Source organism: Haliaeetus albicilla, chromosome 16 (assembly GCF_947461875.1).
Source record: "Haliaeetus albicilla chromosome 16, bHalAlb1.1, whole genome shotgun sequence".
In the NCBI taxonomy this organism is placed as follows: Eukaryota; Metazoa; Chordata; class Aves; order Accipitriformes; family Accipitridae; genus Haliaeetus; species Haliaeetus albicilla.
The window spans coordinates 14942644-14968228 of record NC_091498.1 but is presented as its reverse complement, the minus strand read 5'-3'; the positions used below and the strand labels follow the sequence as shown (position 1 = coordinate 14968228).

General features: G+C 52.3%; 1 protein-coding gene across 2 annotated transcripts in view; it reads right to left on the bottom strand.

Moving 5' to 3' along the window:
* The window catches only part of LSP1 (lymphocyte specific protein 1), a 51647-nt gene that overhangs the window by 25359 nt on the left and 703 nt on the right, over nucleotides 1-25585 (bottom strand). The window contains exon 1 of one of the 2 annotated variants that reach the window (XM_069803631.1): nucleotides 13154-13310. The exons of the other annotated variant lie outside the window; for it this stretch is intronic. Within the exon in view, the coding sequence (XP_069659732.1) occupies nucleotides 13154-13212 (59 nt within the window). The 5' untranslated portion in view covers nucleotides 13213-13310. Of the gene's footprint in view, nucleotides 1-13153; nucleotides 13311-25585 lie in introns of those variants that run through there. 2 annotated transcript variants of the gene reach the window in all.

Genomic DNA, 25585 nt, shown 5'->3' with positions numbered 1-25585 from the left:
TGTGAAACCTGGCAATAATCCCTCGAGGTGCCTGGGCTCCCCCCGGCAAGCAGGGGGCTCCTGCAGAGGAACGCTCCCACCATGAGCAGCGCTCCTCAAAGCAGCATCCCTGCCTCCATCAGCATGGCTCTGCAGCAGGACCAACTGATGTGCAAGGAAAAGGTGGGACACACGGACTGGGAGAGGGGTGCAGGAGAGCCTTTCCCAACCCTGAGGAAGATGTGGTGCGTATCCCGCTCCTCCCAGACCAGCCACCTTCCTGTGGGCTGGAAGCCCACTGAGAAGCACCATTCCCTGCATAGCAGCTTTGCACCCCAGGACGGGTTTGTAAAGGGTCTTGGAGTGCTGCAAGAAATCCCACACCCCCACCTCAAGCTTTGGCCCAAGGAGGGCAAGATCTGCACCCTGGGGGTCAGTTTTCTTAAGCCGTTGACCTGTTCCTGCCTGACCAGGAGCAGAAGGAACAGTGGTGGAGGGCAGTGGCTGTGTCCTGCTCTGTCCTGCCCAGCTTCCTTCCTCCCCTGCAGAGAAGAAAAACCTGCCCTGGCTTCTCCCAGACATCTCAGCCAGCGGATAATAACACCTCTGTCAGCAGAACGGCCTCTCACGTCCCCAAGGAAGTGATAAGACAGCTGCCATATTCCTCCTCCAGCAATAATGCTGGTCCCCACGCAGGATCGGCTCCCACTCCACCGCTAGTGGCACCAGCTGGGATGCAGGCAGAAAGGGACACACCGCCACAGCACGGTCACCGCTCACCCAAAGGGCCCGTGATGGCAGCTGGAGCAGGGCAGGTCTAACTCGTGGTACCCGGGGCTGATGCTGGGGCAGATGCTTGGCTCGGCCAGGTCCAAAACAGACCATGAAGGCTGTTTCCCCTGGTGTTTACAGAAATGCTCTTGTGCAAGGCACGCACACGGGTGTTGGGAAGGTGTTCTCCTGTGAGCAGCAAGACCCAGCTCAACCTGCGCCTCCCACTCCTTCGGGCACACCGTGAGGACTGCAGTCCCCATAAGATGAACCTGATCAGTAGGAGATAAGGTGTAGTATCAGTTCTGACTGGGGCAAAGAGCTTGTGGAAAGGAAAAGAAAGAAAGAAAGAAAACAAAAATGCCTTAGTTGAGACTTGTCTCAGCCCAGTTTGAGTGAACAAGGGGCAGGTTTCAGCTGACCCCAGAAGTGCCACTCTGCCAGCCTGCCCAGCTTTGCCCACAGCCTGGACTATGAACCATATGAGAGGGCCTCACCAAGATGCTGTTTTCATTTGAGGGTCACGACAGATCTCCCCCCCTCACAGCAAAGGAAAGAGGAAAAAAAAAATGTTGGGATTAATGGAGACATTTTGTTAAAGAAAAATTTGGCTTTTCTAATTACACTATGAACCTTGTCAACCTTTCCAGCGGAGACTCACTCAGAGCCTATTTTACTTGGCAGTCCTGGCAGGACTGCCGAGCTTAGCCCCAGTAGCATCCCTTTGCGGAGTGGTCCCACCACCACCCTGGCAGGAACCTGGGGGTCACCCCGCATCCCTGCCCACCCGAACACCCACCTCCCCTGAGGCAGCAGAGCCAGGATGCAGAGCCAGATGGAGACAGGTCCCCCATCCCTGCTGAGCCCATGGGGGAGCAGGGAATGAAGCACATACCAGGACTAGGCCAAGAGACCGCTTTGCCACGGTGTAATTACTACCTGCCTTATTTTGGGTGGGGTCTTTTTGCAAGCAGCAAATTCAGCCACTCTTTCCCCTTCTCCCCCCTCATCGCCCCTTGCCACCTTGCTCTCTCTATGGGGAAAAAAGCGGACCCAGACCGAAGTCCGGGCTCCCCTCCTCCCTTCCCTACTCATCCCACACTCCTATTTATTGTTTTCCCCCAGGTTCCCATAGAAACCCTTGTCTGTGGGCCTGGCAGGAAGCCACCATGTTGTTGTGTTGGGTTTTTTTTAATATATAAATGAAGTCATTCATTAAACTCTGCCATGATCTCCCTCCCTTGTGTGACAGCTCCAGATAGTCTCCGATTTGGAAAGGCTCTTAACCCCCTCTCACCCATATCGCCCCAGTTACAAGAAGCAAGGTCCATGTTTATGCCAGAACAAATTAGATTTCGATTTATTTCCTCCAACCCCTCCCCCAGCTCCTCGGGAAGCCGCTGCAGAGGCAGCGCTGCACCAACCCCTGGCTCCTGTCCCCTCCGAACCACGCGAGCCTTCCATGGTGTGAGAGCAACGTTGGTTGGCAGCCCTCTCCCTTTCCCAGTTGGATGTGACTAACTCTCTCCCCATGACCTCACCGGCTCGCTATTCTGTCCCTGCATCCTCGGAACAGGCTGAGGACAGAGCCGGGGGCGACCGTTTTGGGGAGAAGGATTTTTCTGCAAAAGCAGGGAAACATCTTTCCCAGCTCCCTTTGCCACAGAGCGAACCTGCCTCCAAGCTGCCCGCCGCCGTGCTGGGATGCGGCTCAGACACACTGAGCATCATGGTGGGGCTGCAATGCTGGGAGCTCCCTGCCTGCTCCTCTCAGCAATAAGGGCTGCTGATAGAGCCCCCAGCAAGCCCCCACCCACCCTGGGTTCAGAAATATCAGCACCCTCCAGCAAACACCTAAAACCAGTTTATTAGCGGATTCAGAGCTCTCTCTCACACTCAAACAGGCTGGCAGCAGGGCAAGGTTTAATAAGTGACGCTTTGAGGTTCAGTAGTCACACCGACAAGCAGAGGAAAAAGGACGATTCCTTTTTGACTGACCTAGCACACAAATATTTGTCTTCAGTGAAAATCAAACAAAAAAACCCCAAACAAATGAGAAACTAAACCTTGCCAAAGTCCTTGCGTTTCAGTCAGCTGTAGGGGTTTGTTGGACTGCAGACAGAATGTGCCATTCCAATTTGGACAAGCCCAAGTGCGAGGAGGGGGTCAGCTGTTAAATTGCCTTTCAAAGCAAAAAGGTGGAAAGATTTAATTTCCAAACGGTTCCGTTTTCTAAGAAGGGGCCATGGTCTCCCGTTTGCTCTAATTGCTCACAATCACATGTGGTAACTCAACGTGCTCAGCCCACAGTGGTATTGCACAACCATCTTTCCCATTTCTAGAAATAATTACCCAGCACTTCAGGATTGGGCTGATACCATGTACCGCTGCCTTGACCTCTAGCCAGCACTTTCCCAGGTCGGTCCCAAGCTGGGGAAATTTTGGGAAGAAGCAGGCTCATAGCTGCTGGTGGGACTGAGAGCTCTCCATTTCACCCAACACAGGATGGGGAAATGGAAAGCAAGACTTGAAGCTTGAAGACTTGCAAGATGAGCTACAGCATGCTACAATCCTGCATCCAGTCACCTGCCTATATAGAGGGATTTTCATGTGAGGTGAAAGGAAATTCCCCCCTCACGTAAACATTAGGGGGACTGGAGAAGGGAGGGAGGAAGGGTAGAAAGACCACTTTGTTGTCCCAGCAGCCAGAAGCTGCGGCAAGGCTTGATCCACTAAGACCTCATTACAGGGCCTTATCTTTTCTCTTATGCAGTCCCTACATCTCTGCCAACAGCTTTTGGAGGTCTTAGTTTGGGGCAAAACACTCTTTGTGGAAGGGGTTTATCTCTTCCTGAGGACGTGAGGAGATCTGGCAGGTCTAAGGACAGGCGGAAAGCACCTCGGTTCAGCTTTGGCCACGGAGTTGCAGCTTGCCAAGCGTCTGGGATGCTCAGACTTCTGCTCTGACTGGGGCTGGCTGCCCATTTCAGATCCAGCTCTTGACTTCACCCCTCTCCAGACCCCCAGCCAAGGGAGAGGTTTTATTTCCATTTGCCCTACAAAACACCTCCTCCTGCAGAACAATACAAGCACCCACACTCTGGTTGCACTGTTCCACATGGCCACGAATGCCCGCTCCAGACAAGCCAGCATTGCTGGAAAGGTCACGTTTCCTTTGGGCAATTCCTCACCGGCACTTGAGGAGATTATAATATTCAGGCAAGGGAAATTTCTGGCACCAGATGAGCTGTGTTTAAGGGAAACGCTGCAGACTCGAGGAGTCATTTGCACGGCCAACGGCTCAAAGGAAGCTTTGCTGGCCCAAATCCAACCTTCAGCACTAAAGCTAATTCCAGAAAGGAAAATGAAATGCCTCCCAGAGGCTTTGGGCTTTGCAGACCTGCGCCAGAAAAACCCAGGAACCCTCTACCAGCACATTGGACATTCCTGTCTCCTGAGCTCGCCGGGGTACTGGGCCAGGACAGTGTTGACTTTGGTTGCTGCCTCTGTCGGGCAGGCTGCCTCTGCAGAGCCAGGGTTCACGAGGGAAGAGGTTTTGGGAACAAGGTTTAGGAGGAGCCATGTGCAACCCCTAGCATGACGGCTGCTGCTTCCCAGAGGATATATTGCCCCATCACCTGCAAAAGCAACAGCGTCTACCGCTGCTGAAAATACCACCCGCAAGAGATGGGGCTGCATGAACTAGAGAAGAACTGGGAAGGGTGACCTGCATCCCTCGGCAGCCATCCCATTGGCCTCTCTCTTGAGGTTAGGGGAAAGGGAGATGCCAGAAACCTATGCAAGGGACTTTCACCTTCCCACATAATCCATTGCAGCCTCCATTACCTTGTCACAGTGCCAGATACAATATCGGTGCAGAACATGGCCTAGGACTGTCAACAAGTTCAGTCTGCTGCCAAGCACAGCTGCCAGGCTTTATTTCATATTGCATTTATCACCAGTTTATAAAGGGCCCAGACATGATTGGCAGGGGTATGGAGATGCGCGGCTCACCCTGTCACATGAAATGGAAGAGGACACCTTCAGAAGGCTACAATGGAGCATATCCCTTACCCACTTGACCTTCCACCAACAAATTAATCACTTATTAATCTCGTATAAACAGCATATAATGGATCTGTGTGACAGTATGCTGAAATACCCAGATAACGGCTCCACTCACGTCATTCGGGACAACTGGGGTCAGGCCACCGCAGAAGTCATGGCTGAGGACATTTGCATGCAACGCATGGTCATGCTGCCATGGCTCGGTTTCTCTCCATCCAGGCAAATCACATATGCCCTGGCTCAAAGCAGTGTCCCAGGGCATGCCTCACACCACAAGCACCAGTGTTAGGCATCTGAGTTCAGCATCTCGGCCCTTTCCAAAGATCCCTCTAAGACCCAGGTTTACCTCCACCTATCAAGACACCTTCAGAAACCTGTCCCTAAGCCCAAGGGCTTGTCTAAGGTCACCACGAAGCTAGGAAGACATAGGGTATGGAGCGGAGGTCCAGCTGGCATCCCAACCCCTCATTAATACTCTGCCAAGAGGCCGCTGCTGAATACCAGCGACAACAGCTGTGCTCCCTGCTACCAGGGGACATGGGCTGGCAAAGCATCTACGGTACAGCCATCACTGAGTCAGAGAACAAGCAACAGTTAACGCTTCTTGATGGATGGGTTTCTGTGGCTTAGGAGTAATATGGCTTTATAGCAAAGACTACAGCTAGGTAATCATCCCATTGGATAAGGAAGGGGGTATGGATAGCGGTACGATACAGGGAGACTGGGAAAAGAAATAAAATCAAAAACTATTATGTCACAGCCTGGAGTTTATTTCAGCCTAGTCTCGAGGGAGATGGTTATCCTAGCTCTGAAAGATCAGCTTGTCAGTCAAAGGCAGCCAGAGATGCTGCACAAGCCTCTCCCTCCCATACATTCATGTAATTCCTCAGCTGCATTGCTCCATTCAGAGTCCAGGCTACAGAGTTTGAACAAGAGGGGGGCGGGGGGGCAAGGAAAAAATGCATATATATGCTTCACCCTCAGCCTTTTTCTCATACCAAGTTTCCCCACCCCACCCATAGCTGCGCAGTCTCAGCCACGTCTCCCCGTTTCTCCTATAAATCACAGCTCGCCTTCAAGATGCGAACAGCAGGATAGAGCCACTTCACACCCAGGGGCAGGCACAGAGCCTGTACCCGCCGACCCACTGGAGCTGGGGGGGTGTGGAAAGGCATCATGCATGGGGCGATAAGGACACACCAAAGCGTCTGAACAAAATATGATACGGCCCAAACTTTCATCAAGCAGAAATGGAAGAAAAACCACATGCAGCATGGCAAAGACCTATCTCCCCTTTAAAACCAAAAGTAACTCTTCTTTTTTTAAATGAATCTTGGGTTTTCTCCACAAAAGCACATCCCACTTCTGTTCAAAGAAGGATGTGCAGATGTGCAGCCATGCAGCCACACGTGCCAGGTATAAAACTCTGCCTGGTTTAGCCTTAATTAAATTCCCTGCAAAGATTGACCTGTCACTGTGGCATGACGGGCAGGGAAAGCCCCAAGCTGGTAATTTACCGCTTCCACAAGCAAAACGAGAGACATTTGAGAAAGCTGGTGGTGAATGGCAGGAGTAGACCTCGGAGGAGGGGTGCAGGCAGGGCTGGTCCTTCATCACAAGACTCATCTGTCCCCTCCTGCCTCTCACAGGACAGCAGCTCCAGAAAGGCACAGGGCATGGTCCATGCTTCCAGATGCCATTGGTGACGCACAGCTCGCTCGTAGAGGCACGAAGCAGCCGATGGGAAAGACTGTTTCTTTTTATTATTATTGGTTTTAATCATAGCAGACAGAATCCCACTGAATCCTTTACAAGATGATGGATTGTACCCCCAGGACCATGGGTGCTTAGCACACAGATAGGCTGGTGCGGTAATGTATTAACATCACCGGTCAGGAATTTGGCGGGGGGGAGGAAAGGCCTGGAGTTCAAGCACTCCCAGCGCTCCACGGTATTCAGTAGGTGTGAGAAATCAGTGCTGCACAGGACCTCAAACCACAGCCGTTTCTCACGGTCTCTCCATCTCAGTCCTAAGGTTCAAGAAATCAGTTTTTTCTAAAGAGCAAGAAGTCTGAGCTCTGTTTTTGCAAGGAAGAAGCACACCAGAGGAGAAAATAGACTTGTCAGAGAGGTTCAGATTGCCTTACCCAGCTTTTGTAGTTTATTTTTCCCCCCTCTGAGAGGGAAGCAAGCCTCCATAGCCTCCCTGTCTTGGCTACAGTCAGACAGCATCCTTCTTGATACACTCATGCTGGAAAATAAGTCTGAGCCTAAGGAGGCAAGCGATAGCCTTACTTTTAATCCTGGTTTGAAGCAGGGGGAAGATTCCTACCAGGTATGCTGCCTTTATAGCACTGCTGGCTTGGCTGCAAGTCCTTCATTTTGCAGCCCTTGGGGTGAGGCGGTCCCCCCCAGCTCCCGCAGACCCTGGCAGCAGGAGGGAGTTTGCTACCCGAGCACTGGCAGGAGGCAGCAGGGAGGCCGTGGGAATGCACTGCTCCGCTCCCTGGGAGAGTTGAGGCTCTATTCGTTTATGGCCATTGCTGATGAGTTGCGCTGCAACAGGAACCAGAGTCAGCAGCAAGCCCTCGGTCCCTGCTGCGCTAAGGCAGTGAGTCTTCATGAGAAAAACCAGTCTTTGCCCCAAAATACTGATTGCAACTCCTGTGCTTAAGGGCATGGCCATGCCAGCCTCTTGCCATGGTACAGAGGCACCTGGCAGCCCCGGTTGCCCTCTGTCTCTCTGCCCGCCATAGAGCTGAGGGATGGCGCTGCTGAAGTTTGGTGCCTGTTTTGGCATTCTCCATCGAAAGAGTTAAGGCATACAAATGGTGGGAGAAGGAAAAAAAGTCTGGAAGCTGAAAATTTGTTCTTACACACCAACCCAGCTGCAAAGCCTCAGACCTCAGCATCCCCATCCAGTGCCCTTTCCAGCTGAACCACGCTCAGATACATGTGGTGATCCTTCTCCACCCACCAGAGGATGCAGATAACCTGCAGCTGCAGCCCTGAGGGGCTCAGAGGCTCACTACTGCTCCCCAAAATTTCCATGGGCTCAAGCTCAGGCCCTAAATATCCAATGGCTTGAGAGCAGGTAGAAGTCTGAGACAAGCGAGGCTTAAAGCAAAAAAGACCATCAGCTGGCTTCTGGCAAAAGTCAACGGTAGGTGGAGTGCTCCTGAAGAAACAAGCCCCAGGGCTGGAACAAGCTGGGAATGGGTCCACAGGGTTCTCAGAGGGGATGGATGAGCCGCTGCAACTGGAGACAGAAGGATGAGCTGCCCTCCTTGGAGTGAAAGCAGAGGGTGGGCATCCCACAAGGCACCCAGGGAGGGGGCACCTGCCATGCATTGGCTTGGCCCCTCACCCCGACCCTGCCCATGGCTCAGCTGGGCTGCAAAGCCCCAGGTCCTTCCTGGCTTGCAAAATATGATGACATTGCTCCTGGGCATGCCCCACCAGCACCAGGCGATCAGTCTAGCCCAAAGGGCTCTCAAGGCCGCTCCTCCCCACCAGCAGCATCTGGTCATCTCTCTCTTCCCATCCACCCTCCACTTGTGGGGGTCACAAAGATGCCCATCAGCTCGGCCCTGGCAGTGGGATGCAGAGGGACAAAAAAAAAAAAAAGCCCGCTAATAAAAACATCAAAATAGGGAGGATTCCGGAAGAGGAGCACCATGGTGGGTAAGCCCTGCAGGGACGATAGACTCCTCCTGAAATGTTGAGGCAGCATTGCAAAGAATTGCAAATTCATCATGAATTGCACTGATGAAGGCACTGTGTCCCCCACCAACCCCATGCCACCATCCCTCCCTCCTCTCCCCACGCAGCAGCTCTGCTACTGGCTCATTTCTGCACGTTCATTTTTCCTGTCTCCCCCTAAAGAGCTGCCCCACTTCTTCACGGGAAGCTTTCCTCCCTCCCCATACCTATCCACAAACCAGGGAGGTGGAGTAAAGAGATGCTGCAATAACCCCCGGAGGCAGCAGCTACCTCCCAGGCAACAAACCATGCCCAGACCATGTCCTGGCATCAAACACCTCCCAAAAAATTGTTCTCCCCCTTTGAAGCACCATCCAGCCCTTCCAAACACTTCAAGCTCCTTGTTCCCAGCTTCAGCGCTCAGGAGGTCAAGACAGAAATATTGGAGTAGCATCCTCCCTGCTGAGACACATCCTGGCGAGCTCCAGGAAACATCACATGCAGGCTGAAAGGAAGGCATCCCGCAGAGGTGGGCAAAGCCCCCGCATCCCTATCAAACTAAATATTATACTCAAGACATACACCAAAATTCAAGGAATTCAGGGAATTTTAAAGCTACCCCTAACACTGGCGGACTCTGAGCATCACCAGGGCATTGCTCAACAACGCAGCAGCGCGTTGCAGGGAGAAAGAAGGGGCCATGCAGCTGCCTTGCCAGCACCAGGACCACGAGTGCTGGCATCGGCTGGAGGCAGAAAGTGTCTCATCATGTATGGCAGGCCAAAACACAGGGGCATGCAAGCATGATTTCAGATCTCACAGTTTGTCTTGCCATGTTAATGACTCCACAGAAGATAAAGACACAAAAGTCCCATCCTACAGAGGAAATAATTAGGTTTATCACCCGATCTAATTTTCTGACTCATTTTCTTCCCCTGAGCTTTTTCATCCTCAAGATTCAGTCCCCCCTCCCCACAGCATTATTTGCACTTCAGACTCTATGGCATTGCAAAGACATGTAATTATAGACACTCGTTTATTTGTTGCCTGTGCAGCAGCCATGCTTTGGAGCCCCTCTTCTGGGCCAGGTCCCCCATTGTGCTAGGAAGCATACAAGCAGTGTGCAAGAAAACTATCCTCCCCCCCCCCCAAGAACAGATCACAGCTCACTTCCTAATGACACCCGAGATTCACCCACATGCTGGATAAAAACCAAACCAGCCGAGATGAGGACGGTAGTGCCTTGAACACACACCCATCTGTATGCACTCTTCACCCCACAGCTGCACACCCCAGCCAGCCACCGAAAGCCCAGCTATGGGGGTGCAACTGCAGCAAGCCACCGCAGCGCTTAGTGGGAGCGGTGTCAACCAAGAGGCCCAATAATCCAGTTTCGAGGAGCGGCACAGCTGATATACAGAGAGGCTGATTTGTAGGTTAATTAAACAGCCATATTCTTTTGTGAAACACTCGAGGCTCGATAAATAGAGGGAGAGTAAAATTCCAGCAGGAGCAGATAACAAACTGAATGAATCAACATGACAGGCACTGGATCCCTATCTTATTTATAGGAATTCATTAGAAGGATAAGGAAAAATAGAACGTGATAACAAGATAAAGAACTCACATTTGGAGAGGACTTTAAAAAATACAAAGTCTTGCAGGCATGTGAGGGATCACGGCTGTTTACGTGCTACAAAGGGAGAAATATTTCCCTAGGGATATCCCAATAGAGAGACTATGCCTCAGGAGGGGAGTGCCTGGGCACACAGGGCAAAGGAGGGGAGGTAGATAACCCTGCAATTGCCCATTCTTCCCCATGCCTTTCCCAGGTAATTACTCAGCCACTCATGCTCTGTGTCGCAAGCATAACCCTGGGCTCTTTTCAGCCTCCAACCTTTCAGATGCAAATGGCACGCTCCTGCCTGCACCTTCCGCAAAGCCAGTGAGGAACAAGGAGCGGCAATTTTTCCAACCCACCTCCAGGCTGGGAAGAGGTGAAGGATGTTTCCCAGAGTGCTGACTCGGCGCTTCAGCCTGCTGTGCCTCCAACATGGCCTACTGCTCTCCAGCACAGCAACCCACCCTGAAGCACAGCGTGCGCTAAGCCTGTCAGCACGGTCGGTGGAAAAGCCATTTCTTGCAAATTTGGCTCCTGGGACTGATGTTTGGGTGATCAGAGCCAGGCGCTCCTGCTCTGCACGTAGGCATAGGCCACTTTGAAATACTGGGGTTTTGTCTCGAGCACAAGGCTGGATGCTTAAGCATTGGGACTCAGCTCTTCAACCCAAAATCCACAAGACTTTTACACTGGTTTCAGCTCAGGATCCCTTAACCCAGCTGTAGGACAGCCTGGCAAGCAGCTCCTTTGGCCGAGCAATGCTCAGAGAAGGTAATTCTCTGGTTATCCCTGCTGATGCTCTGCAGCAGGAGCGGCCAGGTAAACCCTGGCATCACACCAAAATCCCTGGTGCTCGTGAATATGGCTCTGAGCAGCCCTTTTCACTCTTGTGCTCCAGGTCACTGATGCACTCGGGCACATTGGAAAAGCCTAGGACCTATGCAGTGTAACTGCTCTGCCTGCAGTCACCTTGGGACAGATAAAAGCAGAGCACAGCAATCTCGACAGCAATATATCTTCAAGCCAGGAGCCTCAAGCCATTCACTGACTGAAGGAGCTTGTGCCTGCACCTGAGGTAGCAGGGCTTGCAGAGCCAGCCCTATGGCTGGGCTTAGGAGGGAAACGGCTCTGGGAGAAAATACAACTACAAAAAAGGCTGGGCTGTGCATGGAGCAGATCCTGCCTATTCTCCTGTCGACTCCTGTGAGCATTAGTGGGGTTATTTGGGTGTAAACCATAGATGAAATCCCTCACACATCTTCACACCCCACCTCCCTCCTCATCTGTAAGCAGGACCGGAAAACACAGCCACAAAGCCAAACCTCGGCCAGATTAAACGTAATAACCCCACTCAGAACAAATGTCATCCCAGAGTTCCTCTGGTAAAAGCCCCTATGAGTCTCTGGAGCACCAAAAGTCCCTTATCCACAGCAGGAGGAACTTGGAGACACCATTAAGGACAGGAAAACACCCCTGGCTTGGGCTGCGCCAAGGACAGCTCTTCAGACACCCCTTTTCTGTGTATGAGGCACATGTGCTTCCCCCCCCCTCCATGTGCCACCCTGCAAAATAAGTTGCTGCCCAGCTGCGAGCAGGTGATTCCCACCCCAGTTCATTTGCCTGGCCCTCCTCAGTACCAGCTGGCTCAAATCTGAACCCATCCCTGCCTGCTGCCCACCCACGCAGAAGTTTCCATAGCCCTCGCAAAGCCCCTGACCAAGCCCTGTTCTGAAACAGGGATGTGTAACCGAGATCCCAGTCGTTCTAGGCTGAGACCAGAGAAAGAGCGCAATGGGCCAAACAGGAGATGAAGAGAGAGAGCTCCTCCTGCCCGCTTTCTACCCCAGGGGCCTGTGCAACCAGTGGGAGCTTTTCTGCCGACTCCCCTGGGTCCAGAACGGGCCCCAGGAAAAGGCGGGAGGGACTGGATGGCTGTAGGAGCTAGTTTCCCTTCCAAGGCCAGAAACTTACTTGAGAGGTGAGGATTAGAGGCTGCATTACCAGCCAGGGAAATCCCAGATTGAATTGAAAACGCCTGTCCAAATAACCCCCACCTTGACATCTTCCACCTCCCAGCTGGAGACCAGCAGGCACCGGCGAGCACAAGGGAGCCAAGAGGTGCCTGAGATGCAGGATGTGAGTCCAGCACCGCCTAATTCCACCTCTCACCCCTCCAGCTGCTCAATCAAATATAAAGAGGCAAGGAGTGCCTCTCTTCTGCCCAGAGCCGTCAGCGTGGCACAACACCATCAGCCAGAGGAGGATCCCAGAGACCCACAGAGGAAAGCAGCTTTTCCAGCCCCCAGGGAAGAGCAGAGTGACCGCATGGAAGGGAATCCCAGCACCAGCAGACAATGTAACCGTCCTCCCCGGCTCAGCCCCGGCTGACAAAAGGGAATAAACCTAACTGAACCATCCACCTCCCTGCCCTGGCAATTATATTCCCAGAGAAAGGTTCAAAGCACTATGGCGATTAATTAAATCAAAAGAGCAATGTCAGCTTGCAGTCCTGGGAGGATCTGGCCCTTTCTAGATCTCTGAATTGAAAATGCACATCACAGCATGCACAACGTACATTTCCTACGAGAAAAAAAAAATCCTTTTTCTAGGCAGAAGCCTTCAGCGCTCAGGGGATACAAAAAGACACACACTGAGACATCCCTTGCACAGAGAGGGAGGGGGGAAATTAGCCGGCTCAGGTGAGTGTCACAGTACAGTTGTGCTCAGTTATTTCAGTTGTGTGCTCCTGGAAAAGCCATCAGTAAGTTCAAATCTGCTTTTCTCATATCGCTTTGGGGAAGGAGCGGGGGTATCTATTTTCCTTCCTTCCAACGCATCGCGTCTGCCGGAGACCCGGGCTCGAGGAAGAAATTCGGCTGGTTTAAAGGGACGGGAAGATGGTCGATCCGGAATTCGTTCCCTTTCTTCCCCCCCTCCCACCCCGGTACCCCCCACCCGCAGGCAGCAGCCAGCCGGAGAGCCGGGTTCCCCCGCGGGCAGGTGGGCTCTCACCTGATGAGGTTCTGCAGGCCCTGCTTACTGGAATTCCTCCTCAGGATCGCGCTGGTCATGGTGGCCGCGGCTGAGTCGCGGGCAGGGTCCCGCCCGCCGCCCCCTTCCCCGGCACCGCAGGCAGTGCCCGCCCGTCCGCCCGCTCCCGCGTCCCCCCCTTCTCCGCCTTCAGGAAGTTCTGCAGCTGGTTTCCTTTTGTTTCTGCTAGCCCCCCTTCCCGGCTCCACACCCCCGGCTTGCCTCCTCCACCTCTACCTCCTCCTCCTCCTCCTCCCCCTCCGCCTCGTGGAGGTGTCACGGGAGAAGCTCCCGGCGCGCAGCCGGCGGCGGGTCCCGCAGCACAAAGCCCGGCGCTCCCCACCGAGGGGGGCTTCTCCCTCGCCCTCCTCTGCTTTAACTCGCTTCTCTCCCTCCTTCATCTTCTCCAGCCCCCTCCTCCTTCCCTTCTTCAATCCCCCCTTTTTTTTTCCCCCTCCACCTTTACCGCTGCTTTCCCGATTACACAAAGCAACTTGGGAGCAGAAATCCAGGTTAGCAACTTGCGCTCGGTGGGCTGTAAATCACTCCTGGTCCGTTCACAGCAGAAGTCTTCCACGAAGGGCTCACCTCCAAACGGTCCCCGAACGCCCGGAGGCAAACCAAGACCCAGATTAATGCGAGAGGGGCTTTGTGCTGGGAAGCGCTGCACCGGAGAAAAATGTTCTCCTGGGACGGACATAGCGGCTGGATTTTGGGGGAAGCTACTGGCAGGCAAGCAGCACGCACCCTGCTTCTGCTCTCAAACCTCCCCCTCACCTGCTCAATTGACCAGCTCTCCCGTGCCTCAGTTTCCCCAGCCACCAAAATGGGCAAGAGCAAAAAAAAATGCGGCTTGCCTCCATGAAACGCTGATATTTCAGGAGATTAAAGGGCATGAGTGGTTGATGAAGGACTAACAACATTGCCACCTGCTAAAACAAAATGCCCATCTGCCGTGCATTCAGAGGATTGCTCTTCATGCTACCTCATCATGGGAGCAGTCCTGGAAAACAACAGCCTTTTTTCCCCTAACCTTCATCTCCTGGTCCACATGTGCTTTTTGGGGGCGGGGGGGGGGAAGATTTTCTGCTATGCCAAACCAACAGGTGCCTGGACTTGCACCTAGCAAGTTCCACCCCACGTTATACTTGCACGTCATGGTGCTCACGGCATGGCCTGCCTGTGTTCCCCTGTGGTAAGTGAGAATTTTTCTCTGGCCGTCTCCAAGATGGGAGCAGTTATGGTGACACCACCCTGCTCAGACCCTCACCTTCCTTCTGCTTTCAGTCCCTCTCATCTCATTTACACATTTCCTTTCAATCACTTCTGCAGAAGGGTTTCTTGCCACCTGGTAAGCTGAAATGGGGAAGTTATCCACGAAATACACCCAGAAATCTCAATAAAAAGGAAGTGTATTAAAGCCAGATCAGAAGGAAGTGCTTGCTCTCCTTCCCACTGTCTCTTCATTTCAAAACAGTTTATTTTTTTCTGCAGGTATTTACTAAGCAGCCCCTAAGTGATCAGGAACAACAAAAACCACTAAGCACCGACATTGCTGCTGGCTTCACTCTGTGGGCCGCTCAGATGCTGTCACACTGCATTTTTTTCTTTCTAAATTGGGTGAGAAGATGCAAGAGATCCACCACAAAAGTTCTCTGTTGCTGAAGAGAGCCTGTCCCAGCCCTGCAAGTGCTTACAGGAGTAATTAGGTTTAAGCATGTGAACACTCCTATTGACTTCACCGCAATTGCCCACAGAGTTGAAATGAAGTATGCACCTACAGGGTTTTCTTTTTGGAGAGAATCGGCCCAAACCTGCCAGTGACTCCTATGGTCTGATCCAGCCAAGGGTGCAAGACGGAGGATCCCTGGCAGACAGAGACGTAGCTAGCAGCCATGGGCCAGCAACAACTGGGGGCTGGATGAAATCACAGCAGCACTCTTGTTTCAGGCAGAGATGCCAGGCAATTTGCAGGGAGCTGAGGAGGGGTGAGGAGGAATGCAGCTGCTGTCACCAGGAGAAGGCAGGAGCTTGCTGGGTGCGGGGAAGGGAAGAGGCAATGGCACGCCACTTCTTACCAGAGGCGAAATCCTCCGTGTAAATGGGTAGAGGCGAAAGCTGTTGATTCTCCCAGCAAGAGAGCCTTGCCTCCACACCCAGGTTTGTCTCCTGGAGGATGCCAGCGTGAGCTCCTCATCTTGCAAGCACTTGGCAGACTTCCACCCCAAGCCCAGGACTGACTGCCTCTCAAAGATGGGGGCCTTCAATGAACAGGGCTGACAAAAACCACACTTGGATGATGAAATCCAGGACCAGAGAGAGGTCATGACATTAGCTCTTACTGGTCTAAGGTGCTAAGATCATTTGGAAACACCAGAAGTGAAGCAGTGAGAAAAAGGGTCCCTACATTGCAACAGGCAGCAGGCTGAGCTCTGCATTGCTCTTGGGGAGAGAAATTCGTGGTACCGAACTCCGCCTGGAAAATCCTCCTGCCTTCACAAGGTGGCTGTGCTACTCGACCTCTGGGGAAGGTTTCCTGCCCTTCTCCCTGGCTTTCATCTTTGAGAAAGACATCAGATATGGCAAGAAAACTCATCCTTCCTCCAGCGTCAGCAGGGTCCTGCAGGACCACAGGGAGAGAAGAGCAGAGCAGGACCCTCTTTCTAAACTCAGAGCTTGCAAGAAGGGAGGCAACTGCGCACTGACGCATGGACAGAGTCACTATCCCCTGTATCCGTGGGGCAGGGAGCATTTAAACCCACTGTTCAAAAGCACAAAGGCTGGGCCTAAGGGACCACAGAGAAAGAGCGGTGCAGGAGAAATCCCACATCATCACCCTGCAGAACAGAGGCTCCTTCTGTCCCCTCTTTTCCCTCGCTTGCTGCCAAGCCCAGGTGCATCAGTCTGAGTCACACCATGTATCCAAGAACAGTAAGGTCACATCAGTCCCACAGCTGCTCGTATCCTTTCACAGAAACAAACCTCCTGGTCCCACCAGGAAGCGGGTAGGAGTACAGCAGACACGGGAAAAAAAACAAAGAATTAATTCATCTGTTACGTTTTGGCACAGTTTAAGCTAGGAGAACCACCATAAATCTCTGCAGCGAAACCATACCCCGCTACAGGAGCAGGGATGCCTGGAGCACCCAGAAACATGCTGCAGGGCACCAGAGAGCTTCCCAGAGCTCTTCCCAGCAGCAGGGGAAGCAGAGAAGGTGAGACGCCGGGAGGGAGCCAGTCTGTCTCCATCGCTGCGGGAAGGAGGGCGGGAGTCCCAGAGAGATAGGGCCGCACCAGTTCCTGTTAATTACACAATCACTCTGCTATGTAGGACTAGTTGCAAAATCAGTTGGAGGCTAACACATGGTCTAGGAAAAAAAAGAAATAAAAAGAAAAAGACTCTTGTCCTGCTAGCAAAGAAATGCAGCCCAATTTTCTCTGATATTGCTGGGATGCAGAGCACTGTCAGCATAAGCCCCAATGTACAGTTGCTTTGAGGGCCACTCCTTTACAGGCACCATCAGCTGCCAGCATGGTTTCCAGAGGTCCATGCTTGCGTGTCAGTGGTGGGATCCCACCCAGAGAAGATGTTCTCACAGAAACAGCCTCACCTCTTCAGCAAGAACTAAGCAGCCCTGTCTCAGCCAGAGACCCTGCACTTCCACCAGCAGCCCCCCAGGACGATGGAGTAGATGAGGTCTCTCTTGTTTTGCCTTTTAAGCGGTGCATCCTTCCCTCTGCCATCCCAAACCTCTCTCCCTATCCCGACACCTCCCCAACCTCTCTTCACCATGCACATGCAACCCCCACTTTGAAGCTAGCCTGGCAGACATCGGCACTTGCCTAGCCCCCTGGGAGCCCCAGCTCAGTGAAAGGGGCACACCAGTTGGTACGTCAGCTGTGTGGATGGTGTGGTTTACACATTAGCCTGATGGATAGGTTTTGCTCATCTCACCTTCAGCCCTAATTCCCAGTTAGCTCAGTCCAGCGTGCTCTGCCAGCACTCACTTTTGGGCAGCCAAATACAGAGGCCAAAACAGGCAGCCAGAGATAATCCCAAGGAAACAGGGTGTCTAGCAGCCAAAAGCAGCACGTTGTCTCCTTCACACCAGAACAGCTCGTTACAAACTCCAAAAGTGTGCTGTCAGGAGGGCAGGGCATCTCATCTGTGCAATAAGCTCAGGGTGCAGGGGAAGGAGTCCAGTCCCAATGATGCTCCCCAGCAAGCCTTCCTCTGCCCTGGCCATGAGTCAGGAGGGGACATTCTCAAGCGAACGCGTGACCCCATGGGTGTTCAGGGAGGGGGTGCCGTAGGCGGGAGCTGTCTTGGCTCAGAGCTTTTGCCTGGCCCACACGTTCAGAGGAGCACCATGAAGAACATGTATAATTGTGGGCTGGGTCCAAAGAGTCAACAAACAACGTGTCATACTAAGTCTGAATACTTGGCTTGGGATCAATAATGACTTTTTTCCTATGACACCCAAAGAGGCAGAAATGAGAGGGAGAGGAAGCCGGGTCTAGAAGGAACATCCCTCTTCCTCTACCTCACCCTCGCAGAGAATGGAGGAGTCACTCTCCCTGTGGGGCATTTCATGGGTACATCCATAAACCTAAAATCCCAAGAGTTTGCTTCATCTGCCAGTGAGAGGGGAAGACACAAGCTTACAAGCCCTGTAAGAGAAGATGGTTTTGCTCCAGGGGTGATACAAATAGGGACAAAGGATGAGGGGACCAAGGGAGAAGGAGCTAAAAGGAACATCTGAAAGCTGGATTTAAAAAGGGGGGAGGAGGGAAGCAAAGAGAGATGGTATAAGCATTAACCAGGCAGCCCAGTGTGGTTAAAAGAGATCAGAGCCTCTGATGCGCTAGGTGCTGTGCAAACAGGGAGAGATAACCACTGCAGTGAGCTACCATCCAGGTTTTACAGACCAGGGCCAAGGCCAACTGACTCAGCCAAGCCCTGGAGGAGCGCAGCTGGTCCAGCACATCGAGCCAGCATGGTTACGGCAGCGTGTACCATATCTATATATTAGGTTAAATCAACAAAGCCATTGGGAAAGAGACAGGAAGACAAAACAATGGCTGCAGATAAGACACTCCCAGCCCACGCAGGAGGGTCATTACAGGACAAGAGGAGAACTATTGGCCCGGAGGAGACCAGCTCCACCTTTTTGGGATGCCTCAGCACCGCAGGGCCAAGAAGCAGGACAAAGGACTCCAGCCGGGATGAATAAGCCATAGGCAACTACTGCCAAGAGGTTGTCCCCCCCACCAGCAGACACTGTAGGAAATGTCTAAAAAAGGCCTTCTTACAGCATCACATTGCCTTGTCTCTAATCTGCTCACCAAAGTTTGGAAAGCCGCTGAATGAATTTGAACTTTGGATGTCCATTTAAACTAGATGGAGTGGTCTTTGCTTTGGCTACATGGATTAGATGGACACTGCACAGCTGAAGATGCCTTCAGACATCTCCTATGTTTAGTGTAAGAGGGGCGCAACCTGTAATAGAGGCACCACCTTCTTTCACCAAGTGGCACCTGTCTGATGTGTTCAAGCATCACCCAAAGCCAAGCAACACATTTTGTTGCTAGGCTTGTAGGATAGTACCACTGCAGGAGTACAGCCCTGTGCCCAAGCCATCCTGCTCAGCTGACCAGCACAGCACAGCTTTCAAGAAGTGAAATACAGCTTCTGCCCGATATAAACTTATTAGCTCATCTGCAGCTGGCTCGAGGCTCTGATGTAGCACCGATTGTGCAACACAAGCAGTTTTAGCAACCATTAATCCCTGCCTCACACTGCTGGGCTGGTTACTCCAGCTGGGGTCAGGGTAGACTAATGGATAAGAAGGAACCCCCAAGCATCACCTGACAGTTCCTGCTTCCAAGCCATACCCTCGCTTCAAGCTGCACCTTGTCCTGGGGAAAGGCATGTAGTCTCAGCTTGCCAGTATCCACCCATGCCTCCCTTACCGAGCTGGGCAAAAGATGGGAGCTGTCATGAAAGGGCAGGCAAAAGTACCATCATGTATCCAAAAAGCTTGAAGACCAACACGTGCCTCCATCAAGGCAGAGGATAGTCATTAATGCTCTGAAGTGAGGCCCAACGAAAAGATAAGATGAGCCTTTCTGCACAAGGCTGTATGCAGGAAGATGGCAACTGGAGTAGAGAAGTAGCAGAAGAGACAAATGCCACCCGAAGGAAGGAGAAGCCCCACCGGAGCAGGGGTGCACAGCCTGTATATCACATTCGTCTGTCCTTCAAGACAGCTCAGACACACTGCTGTCAGCTCTTGTTACGTGAAGCTAAGACACAACTGCAAGGAGGCACTTATTTTAAGAGGAAATAATTATTGCCAACAATTTTACTGGGGGAGAACTTTGCCCCTCCCAAGCAGCTGGCAGTCATGATTGTTTGGGGTCTGTCAATAGTTCAGAGTTTGTCAATGCTAATGGCTCCAGAGCAAGCTTTCACTGGAAGAAAACTGCTTTTGCAGCAGAAAAGCACATGCATGTACGAGCACAGAACAAGAGATCATATTTTCCAAACTGTCTGGCAAGGGCTTGATAAAAGGCATTGCACATACTGTCTATTTAGCTGCAGCAAGCAACAGATACCTAGAGCTGGGAGAGAGCCTTCTCAGTAATGCAGAATTAATCCCTAGCAAAGGATCTATTTTCAAAATGAGCATGTAGGCGAAAGAACCAAAGACCTCCAACTGATGCAAAGTGGCACAGCTTTATGGCAGACAGTGGGATGGTGCTGATGTACACTAGCAAAAGCATTTGGGCCTACATGCCTGTGCAATAACAAGAGAAATCCAAATAAACTGAGCTCCAAATAAACCGAGTCTTGCACATCTCAGATCCATTGCTCCCAGGTGGCTCCAAGTTTTTAAACCACTGGGTGCAAGTCATCAGTCAAGCTAATAATAGAAGCCCACTGACTGCCTTTCCATTCATTAATAAATCCGCCTGGGTTTGCTTCTGTATTTTCCTCTTTACCCATGTATTCCCTGGACAGTTATCAGACACACCCGGCTGGTATGAACCACCACTGCTCCTCTGAGACAGGGTGAACCCAAGTAGTTCCTGGGTTTAACACTCACCCCATATGGCTCAAGATGGAGCTCTTGGCATCAGCTCTGCTTGCCAGCCCCAGCAGCCCATCCCAGGAGTGACTTGTTTAAAGCAGCAATTAACAGAAGCTATTTCATCCTGCCTTGCTGCAAATTCTCCTGCAGAGGATGGGGGCTGCCAGCCTCCCTGCTCAGGCATTGCACGAGCAGCGGTGGAGCCCCCAGAAAGCCGCTGCAGACCTGCCCGTGAGAAAGACAACTCTGAGTGCCGAAACCTGGGATTAAGACACTCCAGCGGCTGCCTCACACATCTGGTGTGTGTTAGGACGGATACACTGGCAAGGAAAACACACACAGGCTCCAAGCGGGGCTGGTTAACCCATTCATGACTGAGCCTCTGTGGAGCACCCGGAAAGCCTGAGGACTGCAAGATATCTGGCCAAGCCTTGGGAGAGCTCAGCTCAAACCTCAGCAGTAGCCTGTGCTTCCTAGGTGACATTGGGAAATCAGGGAGCAATTCAGGTGCCTAAACATAGGTGTCAAGTGCCACTGAGGATGTCTTGGGTTATCTAAGACACCTGCCAAGGCCTGACAGATGTCACATGGGTCCAATAAGAAACCACTTCTTCTGGGTACCCAGCCCACAGTGGGCAAGCCCTACAGTTAGGGCATCTCTTCCCCTTCCTAAACATCTCAACCTCAGCAGTCTGGCCTTGCAGTAGACATAACCTGTCCTCTTTGCCCTGAGGCAGTAGGCCATTGGGATAGCCACAGAACAACCACCATGGTGACACCCTGACCTTGGTTGGGCACTGTAGGTTCTGCTCTAGTACCGATCACACTGCAGTCATGCCATGCAGGACAGCTGCCTTCCCAGCATGCACAGCAGCTCCTAGGACAGATTTTTGACCCATACACCAGATGACCATGATCCAGAACACAACGTGGGTAGACACCCCTGAGTCCCTATCACACAAGTACACTCCTGTGTCTTCCTTTCATTAATGTAAAACCTCAAGGTTTCTCCTTGTGAAGGGCTTGAGGAGAACAGGACCACCCCATGAGAGCCAATTTCCCATGCATTCGGCTTCAAAGGATGCCAAAGCACCTCCTCAGTGAGCCCAAAGACTCAGCCTGATGAGGAGCTTGTTGGACTCATATTAAGGGAACAGGAACTGCAGATATGGAAGGTCAGAGCTGCTGTGCAAGCTGGGTGTTGCCTTGGGCAGAGCAGAGCCCTTCCTCGCCTGCGCTGGGCGAGCAGGCACTGTCATTCCCAGGCAGGTTCGCATAGCCGGACTGTACTGGGAGGGCTACACATGGAGGATGAAGTGAGAGCAGCAAATCCTCATGGCATTTTCTCTGAGCCCCTGAAGATCACAGCAGGTTGGCACTGTCAGTCGGAGCCAGATTAGAGTCCCAAGAGCCTGGCAGCCGCCAATCCCCCTGGAACCTGGGCAACAACTTTCTTCAAGCCAGGACTCTCGCCCCCTCAAAGAAAAAGCTGCTCCTAATGAAAACATGGCACCAAGAAGGCCTCAGAGCACTTCCTGGCCAGGCGGTCTGCCCGGAGGCAAGTCAGTGTCCCAACGGAGGCAGCAGCCAGGCTGGATGAGTGCCTAGCTGGGAGCAAGCCCAGCTCTGGGGAGAGCACCAAGGCAGCAAGGAGCCCGCCCAGCCGCCGCACAGACCCCAAAGCCAGGCACGTGGGTCACGGGGGTGATGGATGTGAAGAGGGGATGCAGGCAGAGCATCGGCCAGGGCCGGGTTAGCGGGGTCAGTGGGGTCAGAGCAGAGGGGCCCAGGATCCCCAGGGCATGCCAAGGTTAACCACGTCGCTGCTGCGGAGCCAGCCATGATACCTTCTATCCCTCCAGTTACTGCTAGGAAAAGGGCTTTCAGATTCTGGGAAAGGCCTGAAGCCCTCTGAAGCAGCACACCATAAAAAAAACCATGTGTCTGGGGAGGATGCCCAGACTAGGGGGGTAGAAGAAAATCCCTCTTTCCTCCCACCTTCCCAAACCAGCCCTCCACACATCTCTAGGCTGAACTCAGCTGTGGCCATGGAGCAGAAGTCCTCCTGTTTCAGCTGCAACAAACCTGGGAAAGCCTACGCAGCTTAGCCCATGTGGGCAGCACAGCTGCAAACAGACCCTGAGCTGTCCCAAGGTGAGGACCCCACCCCCCATCCCAAAGTGCCATCGTATCCCCTGACAGCAGCTCTCCATTGGGGACGTTTCCACCTTGGGGGATGCCTGGCTGCTCCATGGAAGTGGTAAAACCCTGCCATGCCCCAAAACTCTGCCTGGACATCTCCGCTTTCCTCATTGCTGCAGATTTATTGGTGCTGTCTGACAAATCAGGCCAAGCAGAGCTCACCCCTTCATTGGGTGCAGCCAGAGGATGCCTGGGCCCCCACAGCCAGAGGATGCCTGGGCCCCCACAGCCAGAGGGGTTGGGTACCACGGGGTACAGGCTGGGCTGTGCCTCTGCCCCCCTTTCTCCAGAGGAGCAGGAGCCCCAGCACCACCCCCTACCCCAGCAATGCTGGTCTGGCAAAACCTCCTCCTACCAGCCCCCAGGATGCTTCCTGGGACAGCCAGCCCACCCTTCCCCACAGCCAGGTCTCTCCAAAGTCCAGGAGCAAGGGATTCCCCCAAGCTTCAGAGCCAGACTTCACCCCAAGAGTTTTAAAACAGCCAGCCCTCCAGTCTTCTGCGGTTTAAAAAAAGTTAAATTCAAATAAAGGCTGCTGGGCGATCCCCTATTTTAACACACACACACCTCCAAACCCATAGCTTTACATTGCAAAATAAGCTGAGGCAAGGCAAGGCAAGTCAGGCTTTTTTTTTTTTTTAAACCCAAGGAGAAAGGGGCAGTGAAGGCACCTGATACCTCCCTATAATTAGAGACAGTTCTTTATCCCTGATGCCACTGCCAGAGCACCTATATCCAATTTGGAAACACTAAAGTATTGCCCAGCTTCATTAAATTATCCATCTGGCCCTCCCCTGTTCATTTCCCTACTATTTTTCCAGTTTAATGAGCCCAGCTGGGTCAAACTGTGACCACTTACTCCTGAGCAGGGATCAGACATCCCTCCATCCCTCCCCCAAGGAATCTGGTGCACCAAGGGGTCCAAAGACTCTCCACATATCAGTTTTCCCAGGCAACCTCCTTCCAGCCACGGGTATACTTAGCAACAGCAGTCATCCTAGTAAGGACCCTTGAGACTCCTCTAAGGATCTGGAGAATTCAAGACAGCTGGGAATAGACAAGGCAAAGAAAAGCCTGGGGCTTGCTAGCACAGCAGAGCCTCTTCCCAGGCAGTGACCATACATGGGCTGCCAAGGGCTCCCTGCAGCTCATGGGGTGGGAAACCCCAGAAGGAAGAAGACAGGGGAATTTGGGAGAAGCCAGTCTCTCATCTCAGACCCCATAGACAAGAGAAACCTGCCTGATGAGCTGTGCTGCCACTCAGGTGAGAATATCCTGCAGAGCACAGCCCAAGCTGTAGGGATGGGCACAGCCATGGGTGTAGCAGCTAAGGTCAAGGGCTACCCCATGCCTCCAGAGCTTTATGGAGACTGCTCTGAGTAACAGACCCAATACATATCAGGTTATCTAGCCCTGGTGCAAGGCAGGCTTCTCCCACATCTCAGGCTCCCAACCTCTTGCTGTCAAGGCAGGAGGGTTGGCTCCTTCATCCTGCATTATGGTGTCCCATCAGGGCAGGACAACCCAAGCAGCCACCTCTCCAGAGCAACCCACGGCTTCTCACTTCTTTTCACATCAGGCTTACACAGCAGTAGTTTCCTATGTAGCAATTCCAGTTCATGGAAGAGAGCATAACACCAGTTTGGTTTAGGTGGTGTTACGCTGGTGTCAGCAAGACTTTGCCAGCATATCCCCATTTGTATGGGGAAACAGAATAAGCTATGTCCAAATTAGGATTCCTAGGACATTTTCTAATATGAGCGCCTCTTCTATATACACTGGGCACAGCTAAATAGATAAGATTCATTGTTTAAGCAAACCCAGCACCTTTTTTCTCTCCATATCGCCTAACTGTGCATTTACACCAGGGAGTGTTGGGATCTACTCTCCTGGCAGCTCCATCACAAGACTCACTGCTCCCACCTCCAGCATGCTTTAAGCTGTCTTAGGAGCACTGTCCTGACTCCATCCATACACAGGTCAGCTTGAAAAGAGCTTTGTCCTCAAGGAGAGGAGATAAGAGAGCTGAGCTAGCCACAGGGTGAGAAAAGGTAGCCCCAAACAACAAGTGAATGCTTCCTTCCTCCATTTTGGGAGTGGAAATCACCAGAGCCTAGCAAGCGTTTAAATAGCGCGAGTAAAAGCAGGAGAAGTTTAGAGTTGCACATGAAACTATTACACAAATTGAGAGGAAAAGTAATTCTCCCTATTTTAAAAACAAAAAGGAAGTTATTTTTGCTCGCTACTTTTGCCATCAAGTTCCATATTTCATTAAAATTCTAAAATGCAGCTAGGGAGGAAGGGATGTGCCACCCTGCCACCAGTATTCACATACACACTTTTTAAACATGTTTCGAAAGGCTGCAAGATTTGGAGTGCTACAGAACAGACCCCTCCAGACAGCCTCTTATTTAGCTGAAACTCTAGCAGGAAACAGAGAAGGGAACAAGCTGACCCTGCCCCACCAGCAGCCTCTGCTGCTGGCCCTGGCTGTGCTGGCATACCTGCGCCTGCTGCTGCACAATTGCCTTGGGCCGCCCCCAGCATCTGCTCCTTGCTTCTGCAAGGTGAGCTGAGCCTGTGGCAGAGGCACAGCCAGGCTGGAGCTATGCTGGGAATTGCATAGATCACGCTGAGAAACCCCCGTGCTCCCCCAGCAGCCAAGGCTTCCCCATCATTTCAGCAGAGAATCATGCATGGAGCCTCCCAGCACCTTTTGAAGCTTCCAGTCAAGTCCTCAGCCAAGGCTAATTGCTGTCAGGTGTCAGCCAAAACACTTACTGCAACCATTAGTGACAGGAGATGACACACCTTTCTCCTCTCACTGTCACTGAAGGGGGTTTTTCCTCCATCAACATTAACTGCACTGGCTTTCAGAAGCCTTGGGGAGAAATGCTAATGTTAGCTTTGAAGCTGGTGGCAAAAAATCAGGCAACCCCCCAACTCCCTGGATGCTCAGCCTGAATCCAGTCCAAATCTGAGTACTTCTGGGTGATATACCTCAGCTGAGCTTATCTCTGTCTGCCTCCATCACAGGCAGATGTGGTCTCCGCTACTGATCTGTCTTCTTTTAACCCCCATGGAAACCTTACTGCATTGGAGCGAACAGACTCCAAAC